We start from the raw sequence: 19,073 nt of genomic DNA, 5'->3' as shown, positions 1-19,073 counted from the left end.
GACAATTGGCATTGAAGACTAGCTAGGGGAGAGGGTCGGATGGGGAGGAGGACAAAGGGCTAGGTGGTGAAGGGATGAGTAGAAGTGGGGAGAAATAAGAGAGGGGGCAAAGAGTGGTCTTTGTCTTCTCGTCTCCTCTCCAGCCTCACCCTCCCTGCTCTGAGATGTGTCCCCCCCCCATATTTCCAGAGCATTCAAGGTCCGCAAGCAACTCCCTTCTAGTAAAACTACCAAAATCAAGAATTACTGCTCACATTCACCCTTTCATTCCTTTTCCCCCCCACCTTTGGAACAAACTCCCATACACTCTTCAATCTCATTCTTCCCTCCAGCCCTTCAAAACAGTTGTTCACCATTAGAACGAATGACTGCTGCAACCCTCCTTCATCCCCTGACTAATCTTCCTCAGTAAATCCAAAAGGAGTTGTTACTATTCCTGGTGCAAAGCAGCCTCCAACTGTGCCAGTCTACACAGGAGGGTCTATTTCCTTAATTCTATGCCCAAGAGTGTCTCAAACCTTTTTTCTTTCATCCCTCTTTTTCTCACCTTTGGAACAAATTCCCACACTCTTCAATCCCACTCTTCCCTCCAGGTCTTCAAAACAGCTGTTCACCACCATCTCTTATCTTCCCCCATCCAAAACCACGATCTTTTCTACCCCCGTTAATCCACCCCAAACCCATCTCCTTCAAATTACCTGCTTTCCTTCCTAAAAGTCTGTCGTGTCAATCTTGCTTACCCTGTGTACCCCATCCATCCCTCTCCCTTCCACACTTTTTCCTTCCCTCTCCCACCCCTCGTCTCCTGCTCGCTTTGTACGTTGTGTGTGCTTGCTCTCATACAAGCCTCGACATTGGATTTAAAAAAAAAAGAAAAAATACACCCGTGCGGGAGTGACGGTCATCTCTGCGAGAAACAAGCATGAGTTCCTGTTACTAGGGTGTAGTGTTCTCGGGTCAGGAGGGATTTTTGGCCAACTTTGAAGTCATGTGACGCGAAAACGAAAGCGAATATCGAAAATCCGGCCCTACCAAATCTAGATATTGTCCCATAGATTCATATGCCACAATCAAATTCAAGATAACTTAAGAAATGTAGGAGGAGATAGATTTTGAAAATCGTCATTTTGCAATTACATGAAGCAGTTTTCGCAAAATTCAGTCACGTGACGTGTACGTATTCGAAGATATCGGTATTCTTTCGAATGGACATGAAAGACAAGGTCAGCTGCTATGCAATGACACCATTCACTAACTTTTACCATGTCCAGTAGAGAATATATAGCCTCCTGAAGGTAGGGCAGTTTTTACAAACTTTGAAGTCACGTGACGCGAAAGCGAAATTCGAAAATCCGTCCCGACCAAATTTAGATATTGTCCCATACATTCATATGCCACAATCAAATTCAAGATCGCTTGAGAAATGAAGGAGATAGATTTTGAAAATAGTCATTTTTGCATTTTTTGCCAAATTTGAAATCACGTGACACGAAAACGAAAGCGAATATCGAAAATCCGGCCTGACCAAATTTAGATATTCTCCCATAGATTCATATGCTACAATCAAATTCAAGATCGCTTGAGAAATGGCGGAGGAGATAGAATTTGAAAATCGTCATTTTCGCAACTTCAAAGGCCTCGTGACCTTGACCTTCGATGACCTTGAAAGTCATACCATCGTGTACGTCTCATCGACCTCTATCGGGATCACTAATGACCAGATCTCCCGCTTCAACTTCATTGTGAACGGACGGACGGACCAAAGGAAATTGCCACCCATATTATTAGGTCATGCTCGAAGAGATGACCTAAAAAAAAGGAAGTGGGCCATTGGAGAAGGTGGCAGAATGAGATGGAAGAGAAGGGGTGGGGGGAAGGAGCCAGCTTTAAGAAGGGGGAGTGGGGAGGGGGTAGAATTGAGGGAGAAGCTTTTGAGAAAGGTGAGAGGGAAGCGAGAGAGAAGGCAGTAGATTTGCAAAGGAGGGGAGAGAGGGAATCTTTGAGGGAGGGGGAGGGGCGGAGACAAAGAAAGCAGGCATGGTCATGGGGGAGGGAGAAGGGAAGGATGAGACTGGAAAGAGGTATTGTGGAGATAGGAGCAGGTTAGGGGGTGGGGAGAGTAATAAAAATTGAGGCAGTGGGCAGAGGGGGAGGCAGCTTTGAGAAGGGGCACTGGGGGAGGAGAAGGGAAGATTTGAAGGGGATGGGTAAGAATTGAGGGAGAAGGGTGAGAGGGGAAAGCGTGGTTTGCTTTGAAGAGGAAGGAGGTGGCTGAATTGAGAGGAAGGGGAGACAATAAGAGCAAGCATGGTCACAGGGAAGGAGGGAGATGGGAGGGTGGGGAGAGGGGAAGGATGAGACTGGGTATGGTGGAGGTGGAAGCAGGCAGGGGGTTGGAACAAGATTTTAGGGGTGGGAACAGGGGGAGATGTGATGATAGGAAACAGCGTGTTTGAGATATTGAGTAGCGTGAGACATTTGTTAGGTTAGAATGGAGAACACAGATGTTTGAAAACCATACAGTTTGGGATACTAGAGGAGGAGCTGTTTGCAAAGCAGAGGACAGTGGAGAGATGCTAGGATGGGGGTGGGGGGCAAAATGGGAGGAGTAAGGAGGGGGTATAACAGGGAAGGAGTTAGGAGGTAGATTTAAGGTGGGATGAATTTGCATGAAAGTTGGAAAAAAAAAAAAAGAATTAATAATGGAAGACCAACAAGTATTGCAAAATGGGATTTTAAAAATTTGTGTCATGTTCATATAAATACATTTCAAGCTCGATCGAGTGCAGAAGAATTGACAGAGTGGAGAAAGGAAGCGTTGTAACAGATGGAATTTTTACACACGGGATGAAAGAAAGGTCAATTTGAACACAAGATTTTGAAGAAGAACCAGAAGGGAAGGGGAAGTTGAGGCATTGTAAGAGACCTATTTTTTGGACATTAGGGAAGAGGGGGAAGAGTAAAGGAAAAGTTTGAAGAAAAGGTTGTGAAGGTGTGTGGTGAATACCTTCATGATCAGTGGGATTGGCAGGGAGGAGGGAAGAGAAGAAGAGTCAATACAGAAAGTCACGTGGTTACATGGGGTATAAGGTCAGAACGGAAAAGATGTGGCCCTAAATGGAGTTCTTTCATCCCCTCTTCCTGTGCAGGCTGGAGTTCCTCAAGGTCGCGTTCTGGGCCCTGTTCTTTTTCTGGTTTTCATCAATGATCTCTCGGACTCTCTGGAAAATCCTCTATTTCTCTTTGCCGACGACTCCACCCTCTGCCGTACCATCTGTCATCCCTCAGACTGGCAAGCAGCAGCTTCTTCGCTCACTGCAGATCTGGATAAAATCACAAACTGGTCCAACACGTGGAACATGTCTTTCAATCCAGACAAATCTCACACTCTCACAATGTCTCTTCGAAAGGACCATTTACAAACCCCCCCATCCACTTTCTCAACAATCCTCTGGAAGAAGTCTTTTCTTTCAAGCTTCTAGGTCTCACTATCTGCCATGACCTTTCCTGGGAAAGTCACATTTCCAACCTCGCCTCAAAAGCCAGTCGCCGACTGGGAATCCTCCGTCGTGCTAAGTCCTTCCTCGGCCCTCTTGAGCTCCTGACCACTTACAAAGCTTTTGTCCGTAGCTTGATGGAGTACTGCTCTCCCCTCTGGGCTGGTACTCCTGCCTCCCACCTTTCTCGGCTTCACGCTGTCGAAACCAGGGCATTCAAGATCATCGGCATCTCCCGCAATGAAGCTGAGTCTTTGGGCCTCTCACTCAATCACCGCAGGTTGGTCGGTGGTCTTTCTGTCTTCTACCGACTCCTCTCCAGCCTTGCCCCCCTGCTCTATCTGCGATTTGTCCCCACCACATTTCCACAGGGCGCTCAAGGTCCGCCAACAACCCCCTTCTGGTAAAACTACCAAAATCACGAATCACTGCTCATCTTCACTCTTTCATTCCTCTTTTTTCCCGCCTTTGGAATAAACTTCCTCACTCTATTCTTTCCCATTCTTCCCTCCAGGCTTTCAAAACAGCTGTTCACCACCACCTCTTATCTTCCCCCATCCAAATCCTCGATCTTTTCTACCCCCGATAATCCACCCAAGCCCATTTCCTTCATTTCTCCTGCTTTCCTTCCTGAAAGTCCCTGAAATGTCCATCTTCTCTTCGCCATGTTCCCCGTCCCATCCCCATCCCTCTCCCTTCCACAGTTCACCTAATGTGTCTGTTCCCCACTGTTTTGTCCCTTCCAGTCCCGCCCCTCTTGTCTCATGCCTCCTTGCTGTGAGTTGTGTGTTAGCTCTCATACGAGCCTCGACCAAGGTATACAAAAAAAAAAAAAAGTTTTTTTTGTTGTTGTATTTTTATGTATATATATATATATATATATATATATATATATATATATATATATATATATATATATATATATATATATATATATATATATTTTTTTTTTTTTATTTTTTTTTTTTTAAAGACATGAAACAGAGGGTAGAGTTGGGAGAGATAGGAGGGTGGTGGAGGGAAAAGTGGACAATATAAAAACTGATGGTAATAACGAGAAAATACAAATAAACACGATAATATGGTTTCAGACCAGGTCACTCTACCCTGGATATGCTGCTTCTGCTCTCCCATCAATGGATGGAGGTCCTCAATGCCAGACAGGAAATCCGAGCCGTATCCCTGGACATATCACGTGCTTTTGACAGTCTGGCACCCTGCACTACTCACCAAACTCTCTTCCCATGGTATTCAAGGCCATCTCCACTCATGGCTCGCAGACTTCCTCTCCTGTCGCAGTCAACGTGTGGCCCAAAATGGAATTCTTTCATCCCCTCTTCCTGTGCAGGCTGGAGTTCCTCAAGGTCGCGTTCTGGGCCCTGTTCTTTTTCTGGTTTTCATCAATGATCTCTCGGACCCTCTGGAAAATCCTCAATTTCTCTTTGCCGACGACTCCACCCTCTGCCGTACCATCTGTCATCCCTCAGACTGGCAAGCACCAGCTTCTTCGCTCACTGCAGATCTGGAGAAAATCACAAACTGGTGCAACACGTGGAACATGTCTTTCAATCCAGACAAATCTCACACTCTCACTATGTCTCTTCGAAAGGACCGTTTACAACCCCCCCCCATCCACTTTCTCAACAATCCTCTGGAAGAAGTCTTTTCTTTCAAGCTTCTAGGTCTCACTATCTGCCATGACCTTTCCTGGGAAAGTCACATTTCCAACCTCGCCTCAAAAGCCAGTCGCCGACTGGGAATCCTCCGTCGTGCTAAGTCCTTCCTCGGCCCTCTTGAGCTCCTGACCACTTACAAAGCTTTTGTCCGTAGCCTGATGGAGTACTGCTCTCCCCTCTGGGCTGGTGCTCCTGCCTCCCACCTTTCTCGGCTTCACGCTGTCAAAACCAGGGCATTTAAGATCATCGGCATCTCCCGCAATGAAGCTGAGTCTTTGGGCCTCTCACTCAATCACCGCAGGTTGGTCGGTGGTCTTTCTGTCTTCTACCGACTCCTCTCCAGCCTTGCCCCCCCTGCTCTATCTGCGATTTGTCCCCACCACATTTAAACAGGGCGCTCAAGGTCCGCCAACAACCCCCTTCTGGTAAAACTACCAAAATCACGAATCACTGCTCATCTTCACTCTTTCATTCCTCTTTTTTCCCACCTTTGGAATAAACTTCCTCACTCTATTCTTTCCCATTCTTCCCTCCAGGCTTTCAAAACAGCTGTTCACCACCACCTCTTATCTTCCCCCATCCAAATCCTCGATCTTTTCTACCCCCGATAATCCACCCAAGCCCACTTCCTTCAATTCTCCTGCTTTCCTTCCTGAAAGTCCCTGTAATGTCCATCTTCTCTTCGCCATGTTCCCCGTCCCATCCCCATCCCTCTCCCTTCCACAGTTCACCTAATGTGTCTGTTCCACACTGTTTTGTCCCTTCCACTCCCACCCCTCGTGTCTCATGCCCCCTTGCTGTGAGTTGTGAGTTAGCCCTCATAAGAGCCTCGACAAGGTATACAAAAAAAAATAAAAAATACAGATGGGAAGAAGGTTAGCCTCAAGGAAACCCAATATGACAAGACCGGCGAATAATCACCAACAGTCAACCGAGTAAGAACCAACCGTCACTCAAAAACCGGAACGATAAATTGTTAAAATAACAAATAGGCAAAGCGAACGAAACCCATTAGAATCAAACACATTAGGGTATAGAGGTTCTTCTTCATTTTGTGACAGACGGACAGACAGGAGGAAATTTCCAAATATTGAAGCGACTTCACCACTTAAAAATAATCATGATTAGGAATCCCAAACTTAAGATTTAACCAAGATCATACATGAAGTTATTTCATGTGAACGAAGGAAATTATACTTTTACGCACCAATCATCAGGTTTGACAGCATCATCATCGGGAATCTTGGGACGCTCATCCCAGTCTTCTGGCTTATGGTCCTCAGGGTCTTCAATCTCCTTTGGTGGGTTTATAGGTGGGGTCATGTCCTCCAGAAGACTCCCAGTATTCACAGAGGTGCCATCAACCAGAATCTCAAACGAGTTGTCCGGTCGCACGACTGGAACACAGATATACACATCCATCCATCATAGCCCCACCCCAAAAATGAGAGTGCCAATAACCATAACCATTTCACACAGGAAAACATACTTAGCGTGTACAAGTGAGGTTTCTTGTCTGTGTAATAGGCTTTTAGGTCGGCATCGGGTCGCTTGGCATGTTTCTCCTCAAGTTCTCCAGTCTTTGGGTTTTTGTGTCTGAAGATGAAATGTAGTTTGTAGTCTTCACCACACTTGTCCGGACCAAACATGATTGTGTATGGAGTCTTGTCGTAAAAATTTGTCTGATGGGCAGCACAGCATGAGATTCAAACAGTACTTTGGTTATAAAGATAATTGTTTAGCTATTGGATTTAATAGACATGCCACAAATGAAGTTAACAGGAGAAAAAAATAATTTCACTGGGACATGTTTCACTCAAGCTACAAACAAAAATATTGCAACAGAAGATGTAGCTCTATAGTTTAGGATAACAGTTTTAAAGGAGACCACTTCAGAAAACTTGAGAGTTCAGAGAACACGATACGCTGCACAATGTTACTTCATTTTAATAAAATAATGACTTTGACGATCATTTAAAAATAAATAAATAAAAATTCCAAAAGTTGAGTACTACTGAAGTAATCCAGAAGCAGTCTTGAATACAACCCTAATACACCACCATGTTGAACCTTTATTTAAATTGAAGTACTGTACTGTAAAACTGGAGGTTCTTGGAAGTATGATGACAGGCAATGTGTGGACTGCAGTATTCAAGCACACAATTCAATTTAAATAAATTAAAGTTGTCGAAGTCATAAATAAGGTAATCCCAGTTATTAACTGCCATTCTCCAGTGTCTATTACATCACATTAGTTATTCGTGCCTGTTGCGCGTGTCCATTATGAAGTCGTTAAAAACAGTAAGTTTCCTGTTTGGAACAATCTTCAATTTTGTTTGACTGCCAGGCAGGCAGACAGAAAGAATATTAACCCACTCCTCTCTGGACATGTGTGATTGGGATTAAGTCAAAGAAAGTACGATAAAACAAGACTGATCTTCCGATTCATGTTCAAAATACAACAGAATATTAAAATAAGCGGTTCCTTGATCCTAAACTGATAAGATCGACAGAAGGAATGACATGAATGAATTGCTTAATCCTACCTTGCACTTGGTGTGCACAGGGTAATAAAAGGATAATTTATACTTTTAACACATCTCTTTTTCTCCAACCACCTCCCACCCCACCCCCTACAAAACACATGCAGATTAGCAAAGTTAAACTAGAACAAATAGAAGAGCCAAAATAACCCCCTCCCCCCACCCAAACCAAAACACAACAACAAAAAGCTTTACATCACAATCATACCAAATCCACAATTTGGTGTTTGTCTCCACCTCCAGAGCTGATGCATTTTGTTGTTACTTTCCCAATAATAACTAAACTTGCCAGGGGGGCGGGGGGGCTAAAGGACATTTAAGACAAATGCTACAGCCGTTTGGTTTCACCCCCCACCTATTCCCTCCTTCTAAATTTCCAGTTTACCCTCCTAAGAGTTTATTTTTGTATCCATCATCTCCTGCCCTTCATTCCTTCCCACACCCATTGTTTGTGCAAGTCTGTCTCTATCTGGGCCTTCAGCTATGATGTTGGTGTTTCCCCTCTCAGTCAGCAGTTCCCTTTGTCATGATCCATTCAGTGTACTAGGTCCTCCATGAGCCTCGACTTTGTAGACAAAATAATAATAATAATGATGCTCAGCCTGGTGGAGAGGAATGTGCTCTATCAAGTGACATTCTAGTTAAGCGTTGGTCAAATTAATTTTGATTTAAAAAAAAAAAATTACATTATCCTTTAAAAGTAACAAAATGTTGGCATGGCATCGTTAAATGATGCTTTTACAGTCATAAATGACTGAGAATGCACGAGAGAGGGAGAGGAGGGAGAGGAGGGAGAGGAGGGAGAGGAGGGAGAGGAGGGAGAGGAGGGACCCTCCAAGAACCTCCGGCATCTGGTGCCTTCCCCAGGGCCCCAGACCCCCAGCCTGTAGTGGTATACAGTATCCCTAAACCAGCAAGATCATCTCGACCTGCAAATTAAAATACTAAACAAATCACTGGTATTTACTTTATAGATGCATTCATTTCCTTCAAACACTCACATTCTTAACAGTATGTACATTATAGACGTTAATGTCTGGACAGACCGACAGACAGACACAAAAGCAATACCCTCTCCTCTGGCAAGGGTAACCAGTGCAGTCGTACACGTCAAAACCTCTAACACTGTGGTCAACAACATGATCAAGAGATCAATGGAGAATTATCCATGCAAGGCAGGTTGCATCACTTCTTTTACAGCACAAGCAGAACTCAAACATTCCTTACCAGTTCAAGTTTGGGTGAAGAAGACAGCAGTTTGACATAAGCCCCACCACACTCTATGCCATTCTGGAAATTGACTTCGTATCTATAAAACAGATAAATAGCATGCACACATCCTCAGCCTCAGACTCATTTTCTTCCACCATTTAAAGGTGCACAGATACAGAAAATCAGAGGGTTAAAATAATAGATATGGCTTCACTTAACACTTAATCATTCCTTTCTTGAATAAATATCTTGGAAGGAAGACTTTGGTGTTACTTGGTGCCCTTTTACACTCGACTGACCCCGCCCCTCACACGACATTCTCTTGGCCTCAGGTTCATACATATATGGTCTAACAGCACCCTCTACATAATGATTTTGACTATCGTCATAATTTGGAGATTATTAATCAGAAAATTGTCAAATTCACTTTCTGACAAGTCTGAAGCGAGTTGTGCAATCATTATCCATTATGTGCTGATAATTAATATTTCGCTCGATGACATCACGGTAGTCTATCTGTAAAAATCAGTCCTGATGGGTTTACTTTTTTTAACTGCAACACATCAAAAAACAAGTGAAATCCTTCAATACTGCATGTGTGGTGAAGCAAATGAGTACACTAATGTTAAAATATGCAATTTAGGCTTTTTCAGTTGAAAAACAATTAAAAAGCGTACTTAATATTTGAAATGTAAAAATCTTATTATTGTGATAAGCACTATATATATATATATATATATATATATATATATATATATATATATATATATATATATATATATATATATATATATATATATATATATATATATATATATATATATATATATATATATATATATATATAACAGAAGGAATGAATTCGTTCGATACAGCGAGGCAGGAGGCCGCAAAAGAATGATAGCACAAGAAGAAGAGCTTTCAGCATTCAGCGATCGGCACGAAATGCGATGGTGGGTGGAAATGACGTCTTTCGGCGCGAAATGCGATGGTGGGCGGAAATGACGTCTTTCGTTCGTTCGTACATGAGAGGGGCGCGTTTCTTGGTTTTTTTCCCGTCAAGCAATAAATTAAATGGTTTTCACATATATAACACAATAGTTTCACAAATTTCCATTGAAATACTTGGGTATTTCCGTCAATTCTCGCTATTTCCGTCTAGGTTACGCACTGCATGTTCCAGACGGCCGTCATTGGCCGTCTTGAGGCACGTTGGGGGGGGGGGGGACAGGGGACACGGGAGACGTGGTAGACACCGGGGACATTTCAAACTCTGTGCAAAATGTATACTGCGCACGCGCTGTAATTATTAGAATTAAAATTACCCCCGTGTGGGGGTGACGGTCATCTCTATAATGTTTTTTTACTATCATAATCGATGAACCGTTGCCAGATATCTCCTAAAATGACAGGTTTTGAAAATGGCGACTTTCACAACTTTCGTGACCTCGTGACCTTAACCCTGACCTCGAATCCGGGAAAAAAATGTCGTTGGGCATCACTCATCGACCTCTACCCACATACCAAATTTTATCAAGATCGGAAGTAAAAAGATTTTTGTACCGGGAGGCGTTTTTGATAATCTTCCAGGTTACGTGGCGGCCAAACGGGAAGGAAATTCAAAAATCTGTCCGGTTAGATACAAGATAATATTTTTTACTGTCATAATCAATTAACAGTTGCCGAATATCTTGTAGAATGGCAGACTAGAGAGGTTTTGAAAATGGCGATTTTTATAACTTACGTGACCTCGTCCCTGACCTTGAACCTGGACAAAAGTTATATCGTTGTGCAACACTCATCGACCTCTACCCACATACTAAGTTTCGTCAAGATCGGAAAGAAAAATTGTTGACGGACGTACGGACATTTGGTCCGGTTTTATTAGGTCATCTCGGTAGAGATGACCTAAAAATCACGTCAGTTCATTATTACTTAAAAATCTATATAATCACATCAAAATAAAAATTCTGTTTGTGGACCTTCAAATATATTTTTTCCTGCACATTGGCATGTTGTTGCACAAGCAAAAAAAAATATATAAACCAATGTCACCCGCAGGGTGACCCGTATCTTGCCAAAAGGTGACCACGTGTGACTTCTTTAAGGTCACACTGAGGTGAACAGAGCTGCTATCCACCAGGAGCGACTCCTTGAGGAATATCTGCCTATGAGAGATTCCGATGAGAATCGTTCTACAGAGTAACCATGAAAAATATGTGTTTGCCTCATAACGTCATAATGTCTCAAGCTTGACATATCTAGAAAGCACTCACCGAGGTGTTCAATTTGAGGTACTACACGATATGGTTCCTAAAACTTGAAAATTTGACCTTGGGGTCAAATATGTTTGACCTCAGGCGCTAACCCGGAAGTCAAGGCCAATCGCCACCAAAAACTAATCAGCTGAGTGCCGGACCATATACTACATTCTCATAAAGTTTGGAGACGATTAGATTAAAATTACTCAAAAAATAAGGGTTTCGTCGACTCCCCTGATTTGCGACAAAGTGACCTTGACCTTTGACCAAAATTGTATGCGCTGAAAGGGACCTCTATAGGCCTCTGATATGCGAAGTTACAAAAATTTCCAATGATAACTGTGCTCTGCAGAGTGATTTATATGTGATTACAGACAAAAAAAACAAAAAAAAAAACAAAAAAAAAACATATGAAGGTCAAGGCCAATCACCACCAAAAATTAATCAGCTGAGCACCAGACCATGAACTATATTCCCATGAAGTTTGAAGACTATCCGATCAAAAAATAAGGGTTTCGTCGACTCCCCTGATTTGCGACAAAGTGACCTTGACCTTCAAAATTTTGTGTGCTGAAAGGGACCTCTATAGGCCTCTGATAGGCGAAGTTACAAAAATTTCCAATGATAACTGTGCTCTGCAGAGTGATCGATACATGATTACAGACAAACAAAAAAATAAAAATAAATAAATAATAATAAAAAAAACATACAAGCTGCAAAAACTTCGTTTTGGCATGATAAAAAAAAATGATGCTGGTTTGCACAATGGAGACCTAATCTACAGTCTCTACAACACTGCAGTCAGAAATTTGGTGTCACATTCTTCGGTGCAGTGGTCCAGTTACTTGATGCCATTGGAATACAAGTTATTAAAGAGGAAAAACTCACTTCCCCGTCATAGAGAATATTTCCACATAGGAACAGCTAATTAATCATACAGGTCGAGACAGGTACTCCATAATCAAACAACCTTTTGTAAAAATAGAGAAAATAGACACAATTGCTCCTTAAAGATAAAATGTTAAACTATCAATTAGAAAAAGAGGAAAATAATATAGTGTACAACAGTAACAAGCCAACATACTGTAGAATCAGAGGCTTATCCAAGAAATGAAAGGGCTTGTTGAGGAAAGCTGCAATGGCATGGTGCTTGGCACGAGACTCGAGTACCAGACCCTTGTCACCTACAAGCTTCTCGTCCGCAGCCTCTCGCAAAGCCCACTTTCCTAACAGAGAGACGCACATGCCTTAGTGCATGAAAACACACATCTACAAGTACATGGGTCAAACAGCTGGTGGCAACAGAATTAATAATAACATGATTAACTTACAATATTTATCCAAAGTCAGCCCCAATAAAGTTGTGTTACTCATTTCCAGCATGTTACAAATCCCTGCTGATAGTGTGCTAATGGCTCAAACATAACCACATGCCAGATTCATCCCAAAGGAGCAAGGTGTGACCACATGGACAGTGAACACAAAATATCTACACTCAAACATCTACTACATCACAAATACAACCTAACTTAACCTCCCCCAAAAAATTAAAACTTATCAAAAGTCAAATGAACATTTTTTAAAAAATCTTAAAAAGTCAGAGCTACAAGCATAAACCACATACCAGTGAGGATAAACCCAAGAGCATTTCAGCATGGCAAATTAGTCAAAAATATGCAGCTTCAAGGCAATACAAGCATGCTGGTCAATAGGAGACCATCAAATATCTTGAACATGAAAATACATACTATATACTAAAAACAAAAAACAACATTGCAATGAGGAGAATCAAGAATAGGCCATTTCTGAAGATTCTGGGGAAATAATGCAACATGCTCAAAAGACCAGGTAAGGAGAAGGATCACACGAACAACAGGTAAGCGCAATGCGCTCAGGCCGGGTTTTGGTAGCCATGAAATGAACTGAAGTTATACAAAAGGGGGGGAGAGGGGGGGAATGGCGAGATGGCTTACCATCGTATTTTGCAATGTCTTCATCGGTATCTTGTTTCTTTGCTTGAGAAAACACCCATCTAGGAATGCAAGCATGGGGAGGAAAGAGGATAAACGAGCAGTACAAACACAGATACAAGTTGGATGAAAAAACGAATGTTTTCGTCGTATCGTGGGAGTGCCAAACCGAGCATAAAACCAAATATACAGTGAAAACAGAAGAAACGCAAGGTTGACGACAGGTGCAAACAAAATAAAGGAACCAAAATAAAAACAAAACTGATTTATACAAATAAAAGGAATACCAACTTACCAGCACCACCTGACCAAAATAATCCAGGCAAATTAGAGTTCTTACAGAACAAGGACAAAGCATTGAAAAGCACATCCACTCACCCATCCAAAGAATCACCATCAAAGGCTTCAGCAAAATGTACATCTCCGATGGGTGTGGGTCGCTTGTAAACAACCTGCCAAGAAAATTATTATTTTTTTTCCCAATTCATGTTGTGATTAGTTTTCAAAGGTTAGAAGGGGTGCTGAAACAAAACAACAACAAAGCCTCCTAAAAATGCAAAGCCCGACTGACCGATTGACCTTGCAATGCTAATACCTCACCTGAACTACGTCACAGGTGAGCTAAAAAAAAATGGGGAGGGGGGGTGGTGGTGGTGGTGGTGGCTGTCTGCTCTTAAATGGTTATGCAGAAGTTCTCAAAAATTGGTAGTTATGATCACATGTCAAGAAGGTGCAAGAACAATCATTTTTGCCCTGCCCACTAGGGTGGGATTAAAAGGTCAAATGCCAAAATATGCAATTACTAGCTCATTTTTCAATGAGAGTTTGTGAATGTAACATTGGTAGGCACATGAAATATGCAACCATTTTTTGGATCATGGCCTGGGGGTGGGGACTTAGGATTGTCAGAGCAAAAAAGACTACTTTTTATTTTTAACTCAAACTTTGATATTGGTCATTCCTGGTGGAGCATTTTTGCATCCTTCAACTTTGCCTTAGGTGGAAAGGGTGAGAATTTGATAGCGTGCCATCGACTTGGCTCTGGATTTAATAATTATGTTATAGAGCTTTTCCCCTGTTATAAACCTTCATGTTATAGAGCTTTTCCCCTGGCAACCACATTCCTGGACCTCATCTCCAAGGCGATTAAAAATACATAATGAAAAACACCTGCACAGCTGTGGGGCTAACAAGGTTTTATTTTTGTATATTGTATATTTTTGTATACAGAACAAAAGGAAAGGCAGCAGGAGAAGAAGAAATACCAAGAGCAGGACGGAGGGAGAAACTAGAAATGTGGGAAATGATGTAGGGGAAAATGCAAGGGGCAAGCAAGATGGATACAGAAGCAAACTTCAGGGGTGTGGTGGGGATGGTTTAAAAGGTGTTAAAAATGTTTTGGATGGGGGATGCTCAAAGGTGGTGGTGAACAGCTGGCTTGAAGACCTGGTGGGAAGAATGAGATTGAAGAGAATATGGAAGTTGGTTCCACAGGCAGGGGAAGAAGGGGGGGATACCAAATAAAAAAGGGGAACAAATGAGTGCAGGTTGAACAGCGATTCTGGATTTGGGGAGTTTCAAAAGGGGGTTGGTGCTGGACAGTGTGCCCCCTGCAGATACCTGGGAGCGGGCACATAAAACATGGAGAGGGCAGAGGGTGCAAGACCAGAAAGGAGGCGGAAGACAGACAGACCACAGACCTGTTGGTGATGGCAAAGTGGTATGCCCAGACTCAGCTTCATCACGAGAGATTCCAATGATTTTGAAAGCCTTGGTTTCCATGGCATCAAGTTGAGAAAGGTATGAGGTAGGGGTGCCAGCCCAGAGGGGAGCAGTACTCCATTAAGTTGTGGATGAAAGCATTGCAGGTGTATAGGAGATCAGGTGTGCCAAGGAAGGATTTCGCAAGCCAAATTCGAAATGTGGCTTCCTAGACTCTGCCTGTATGGATTTCATCGGTGGGCTCATAGCAGTACAATAGGTATTTTAAAAAAACAATAATAAATTTCCAAAAATATGTATGGTCCAATGGTCCATTAATTATGTATTCATCATATATGATGTACACATCATTGAAAGAGTAAATTTTCAAAGTAGTCTCACATGAGGCTCTCTTCCCCCGCCCCCCCCCCCCACCCCAATTATAAGAATGGTTATTTTACTTCAAATTGTATTAAAAATAATTTTGATTCAAAGCGAGATCAGTATTGATAATCAGCACAGGCTGGTATGACTGTTGCGGATCACTGTACCGGTATCACCATGTCGGTAATCGGCACAGGCTAAAACACACCCGATTCATATAAATAACCACATGGCAATTGCTTTAAAAACAACCACAAGGGCAAAGAAAAACGTGATTGCTTGTACGGTGCTCGGGTGCTGAGTGTGAAAAGTTAAAACCGACTGGACCGACTTCCTGGTACGTCTCATGTTCGTTCCACTGTTCCAGGTGTAGCCGAGTGCATCAAAAGCTTTGTAAATTACATATTATATTAATATGCTAAGCCATATTTTATGGACGTACAGTGGGGAGAACAAGTATTTGATACACTGCCGATTTTGCAGGTTTTCCCACTTACAAAGCACGTAGAGGTCTGTAATTTTTTATCATAGGTACACTTCAACTGTGAAAGACGGAATCTAAAACAAAAATCCTGAAAATCACATTGTATGATTTTTAAATAATTAATTTGCATTTTATTGCATGAAATAAGTATTTGATCACCTACCAAACAGTAAGAATTCCGGCTCTCACAGACCTGTTAGTTTTGTCTTTAAGAAGCCCTCCCATTCTCCACTCATTACCTGTATTAACTGCACCTGTTTGAACTCATTATCTGCATAAAAGACAGCTGTCCACACTCAATCAGACTCCAACCTCTCCACAATGGGCAAGACCAGAGAGCTGTCTCAGGACATCAGGGACAAAATTGTAGACTTGCACAAGGCTGGGATGGGCGACAGGACAATAGGCAAGCAGCTTGGTGAGAAGGCAACAACTGTTGGCACAATTATTAGAAAATGGAAGAAGTTCAAGATAACAGTCAATCTCCCTCAGTCTGGGGCTCCATGCAAGATCTCACCTCGTGGAGCCTCAATGATCATGAGAAAGGCGAGGGATCAGCCCAGAACTACATGGCAGGACCTGGTCAATGACCTGAAGAGAGCTGGGACCACAGTATCAAAGAAAACCAGAAGTAACACACTATGCCGTCATGGATTAAAATCCAGCAGCGCACGCAAGGTCCCTCTGCTCAAGCCAGCGCAATTCCAGGCCCGTCTGAAGTTTGCCAATGACCATCTGGATGATCCAGAGGAGGAATGGGAGAAGGTCATGTGGTCTGATGAGACCAAAATAGAGCTTTTTTGGTTTAAACTCCACTCACCATGTTTGGAGGAAGGATGAGTACAACCCAAAGAACACCATCCCAACCGTGAAGCATGGAGGTGGAAACATCATTCTTTGGGGATGCTTTTCTGCAAAGGGGATAGGACGACTGCACCGTATTGAGGGGAGGATGGATGGGGCCATGTATCGCGAGATCTTGGCCAACAACCTCCTTCCCTCAACAAGAGCATTGAAGATGGGGCGTGGCTGGGTCTTCCAGCATGACAACGACCTGAAACACAGTCAGGGCAACTAAGGAGTGGCTCCGTAAGAAGCATCTCAAGGTCCTGGAGTGGCCGAGCCAGTAACCAGACCTGAACCCAATAGAAAATCTTTGGAGGGAGCTGAAAGTCTGTGTTGCCCAGCGACAGCACCCGAAACCTGAAGGATCTGGAGAAGATCTGGATGGAGGAGTGGGCCAAAATCGATGCTGCAGTCTGTGCAAACCTGGTTAAGAACTACAGAAACGTCTGATCTCTGTAATTGCAAACAAAGGTTTCTGTACCAAATATTAAGTTCTGTTTTTCTGATGTATCAAATACTTATTTCATGCAATAAAATGCAAATTAATTATTTAAAAATCATACAATGTGATTTTCAGGATTTTTGTTTTAGATTCTGTCTATCAGTTGAAGTGTACCTATGATAAAATTTACAGACCTCTACGTGCTTTGTAAGTGGGAAAACCTGCAAAATTGGCATTGTATCAAATACTTGTTCTCCTGACTGTATCTCCTCCGAAACTGCCGGACGGATTGTCGCCACTTTCGGCATGCGGGTGCTCTGTGGTCTTATGAACAGCATGGGCTATGTGAGATCGTGTCAGATGGACAGGTTTGGGATTTTTTGGCGATTTTCTAATTTTTACATTCGTTTGCATGGCGACGTGTGACGTCACCGCTGAGAGGCGTAATGACATCCTATCATATCATCGGTCATTTGCTGGCGTCATTACGTTTGTCGCCGACAGACCGTTACCACTGAGAGGCATAATGCCACTCCGAGAAAACAGCATCTGCAATGTCAAACCCTCTTCTGCACATGCTGACTTCCTCAGAAGGTGCATTTGATAAAACAAATGTAACAAGAAACATTGTATACAAGGAAATTCTATAAATCACATTGTGAATACTCGATATATTGATGTCCCAACGAACCCTCACTTCAGAAATTTCGCACGGAGCACGGGTTTGGCTGGTAGAATTTAAAAACTGCAAACACCTTTCTTCGATTTGTTGGTGATGCACCGATTTAATGTTTTTGTTTTTTTTAATACCGATATATTCAAAATTCCAATACGAAAAATTATACCGACACATCGATGTAATCGCCAGACTCGATGGTTTGCCAAGAATGATCAGGGCTAAGTGCTGAGACCTAAGAGCTTGAGTGGCTGCCCTTCTTCAAGAGACAGACATATACACATTATATATATACATATATATATGTACACACACATGATTAAAAGACATATTCCAAGTGTCATGACCAGTTTGTGATTTTTGTCAAGGTATGAAGAGAGGGAATAGACTGCTGCCTGTCTAAGTGAAGGATGAGGAATGTCACAGAAGAGGGCGGAATTGTCAGCAAAAACAAACCTGATGTTTTTCAAGTCAGAGAGATTGTTGATGAAGATTACAAAAAGGATAGGGCCTATAACTGCATTGGGGACTCCAGGTTTGACAGGGAGAACAGATTAAAGCATGCCATTGAGAACCACATGTTGGTTACGAGAATAGAGCAAGTCAGTAACCCAAGAGTGGAGTTGGCCTTGGATGGCATAGTGTTTGGAGAGCAAGGCGGGATGTCAGACTGCATCAAAAGCTCAAGATATGTCTGGAGAGACAGCCCTAATTTTCTGTCTGATATTGAGGGCCTCCATCCATTGTTAAGAGAATAAACAGCATGCCCAAGGTAGCGTAACCTGGTCTGAATCCAAATTGATCTGAGATGAGGTCATTGGAGAAAAGGAATGATCCCATGACCTTGATTGGAAGCAAGCCAATTGGTCTGTAATCAAGTGGATCCGTTTATGCACCTTTATGTAATGCAGTGATGTTGGTCATTTCCAAGAATATGAAAGATGACTTAGGGAAAATGACAGGTGAACAGAGCAGAGAGAAGTGCAGCAGTAGCAGAGTTGGTTTTTCGGACACGTGAGCTGATGCCGTCCAGTAGCAGAATCAGAGTCGACGGTTGACAAATTTCTCTACCTTCTCAGGTGCAAGAGACAGTGTGCAGGAGCATTTGGGTCTTGGTTGTGACTGGGAAGGGTGGGTACAAGGGGGGGGGGGGGGTTGAGGCCAAGATTTATAAAGAAAATGGATTTACTGAGACTTTGCCCTTGACATTTTCAACCCAATGAGGAATTATTTTCACCCTATTTTCATAATGGTTTGTTTAAAATTCGGTAAAAGCTCAAATCGTAAAAAAAAAAAAGACAGACATGAGATGGACACACACACACACACACACAACTGCAAAACCCCATCTCCCGCTGCGAGGGGAATGGGCTAACAAGCA

The 19,073-nt window shown here is 42.6% G+C and overlaps 1 protein-coding gene and 1 long non-coding RNA gene across 3 annotated transcripts in view; both read right to left on the bottom strand.

Annotated features, from left to right (window-relative positions):
* Positions 1-19,073, bottom strand: part of LOC147014545 (calnexin-like) — a 38,039-nt gene that overhangs the window by 15,260 nt on the left and 3,706 nt on the right. For both annotated transcript variants that reach the window (XM_085852573.1, XM_085852574.1), the window contains exons 3-8: positions 13,538-13,611; positions 13,163-13,221; positions 12,274-12,415; positions 8,944-9,025; positions 6,663-6,855; positions 6,381-6,570 (exon numbers count right to left, since the gene is read on the bottom strand). In XM_085852573.1, coding sequence (XP_085708699.1) covers positions 6,381-6,570; positions 6,663-6,855; positions 8,944-9,025; positions 12,274-12,415; positions 13,163-13,221; positions 13,538-13,611 — 740 coding nt within the window. The remainder of the gene's footprint in view (positions 1-6,380; positions 6,571-6,662; positions 6,856-8,943; positions 9,026-12,273; positions 12,416-13,162; positions 13,222-13,537; positions 13,612-19,073) is intronic.
* On the bottom strand, positions 13,624-19,068 carry LOC147014546 (uncharacterized). The gene is made up of 2 exons (XR_015050798.1): positions 16,246-19,068; positions 13,624-16,110 (listed from the first exon to the last, which is right to left on the bottom strand). It is a non-coding gene; the product is annotated as an uncharacterized LOC147014546 (long non-coding RNA).

Source organism: Eptatretus burgeri, chromosome 13, assembly GCF_056783735.1.
Source record: "Eptatretus burgeri isolate ZD-2024b chromosome 13, Ebu_testis_v1, whole genome shotgun sequence".
In the NCBI taxonomy this organism is placed as follows: domain Eukaryota; kingdom Metazoa; phylum Chordata; class Myxini; order Myxiniformes; family Myxinidae; genus Eptatretus; species Eptatretus burgeri.
The sequence above is the reverse complement of the archived record's forward strand: the minus strand, read 5'-3'. Positions and strand labels throughout refer to the sequence as shown.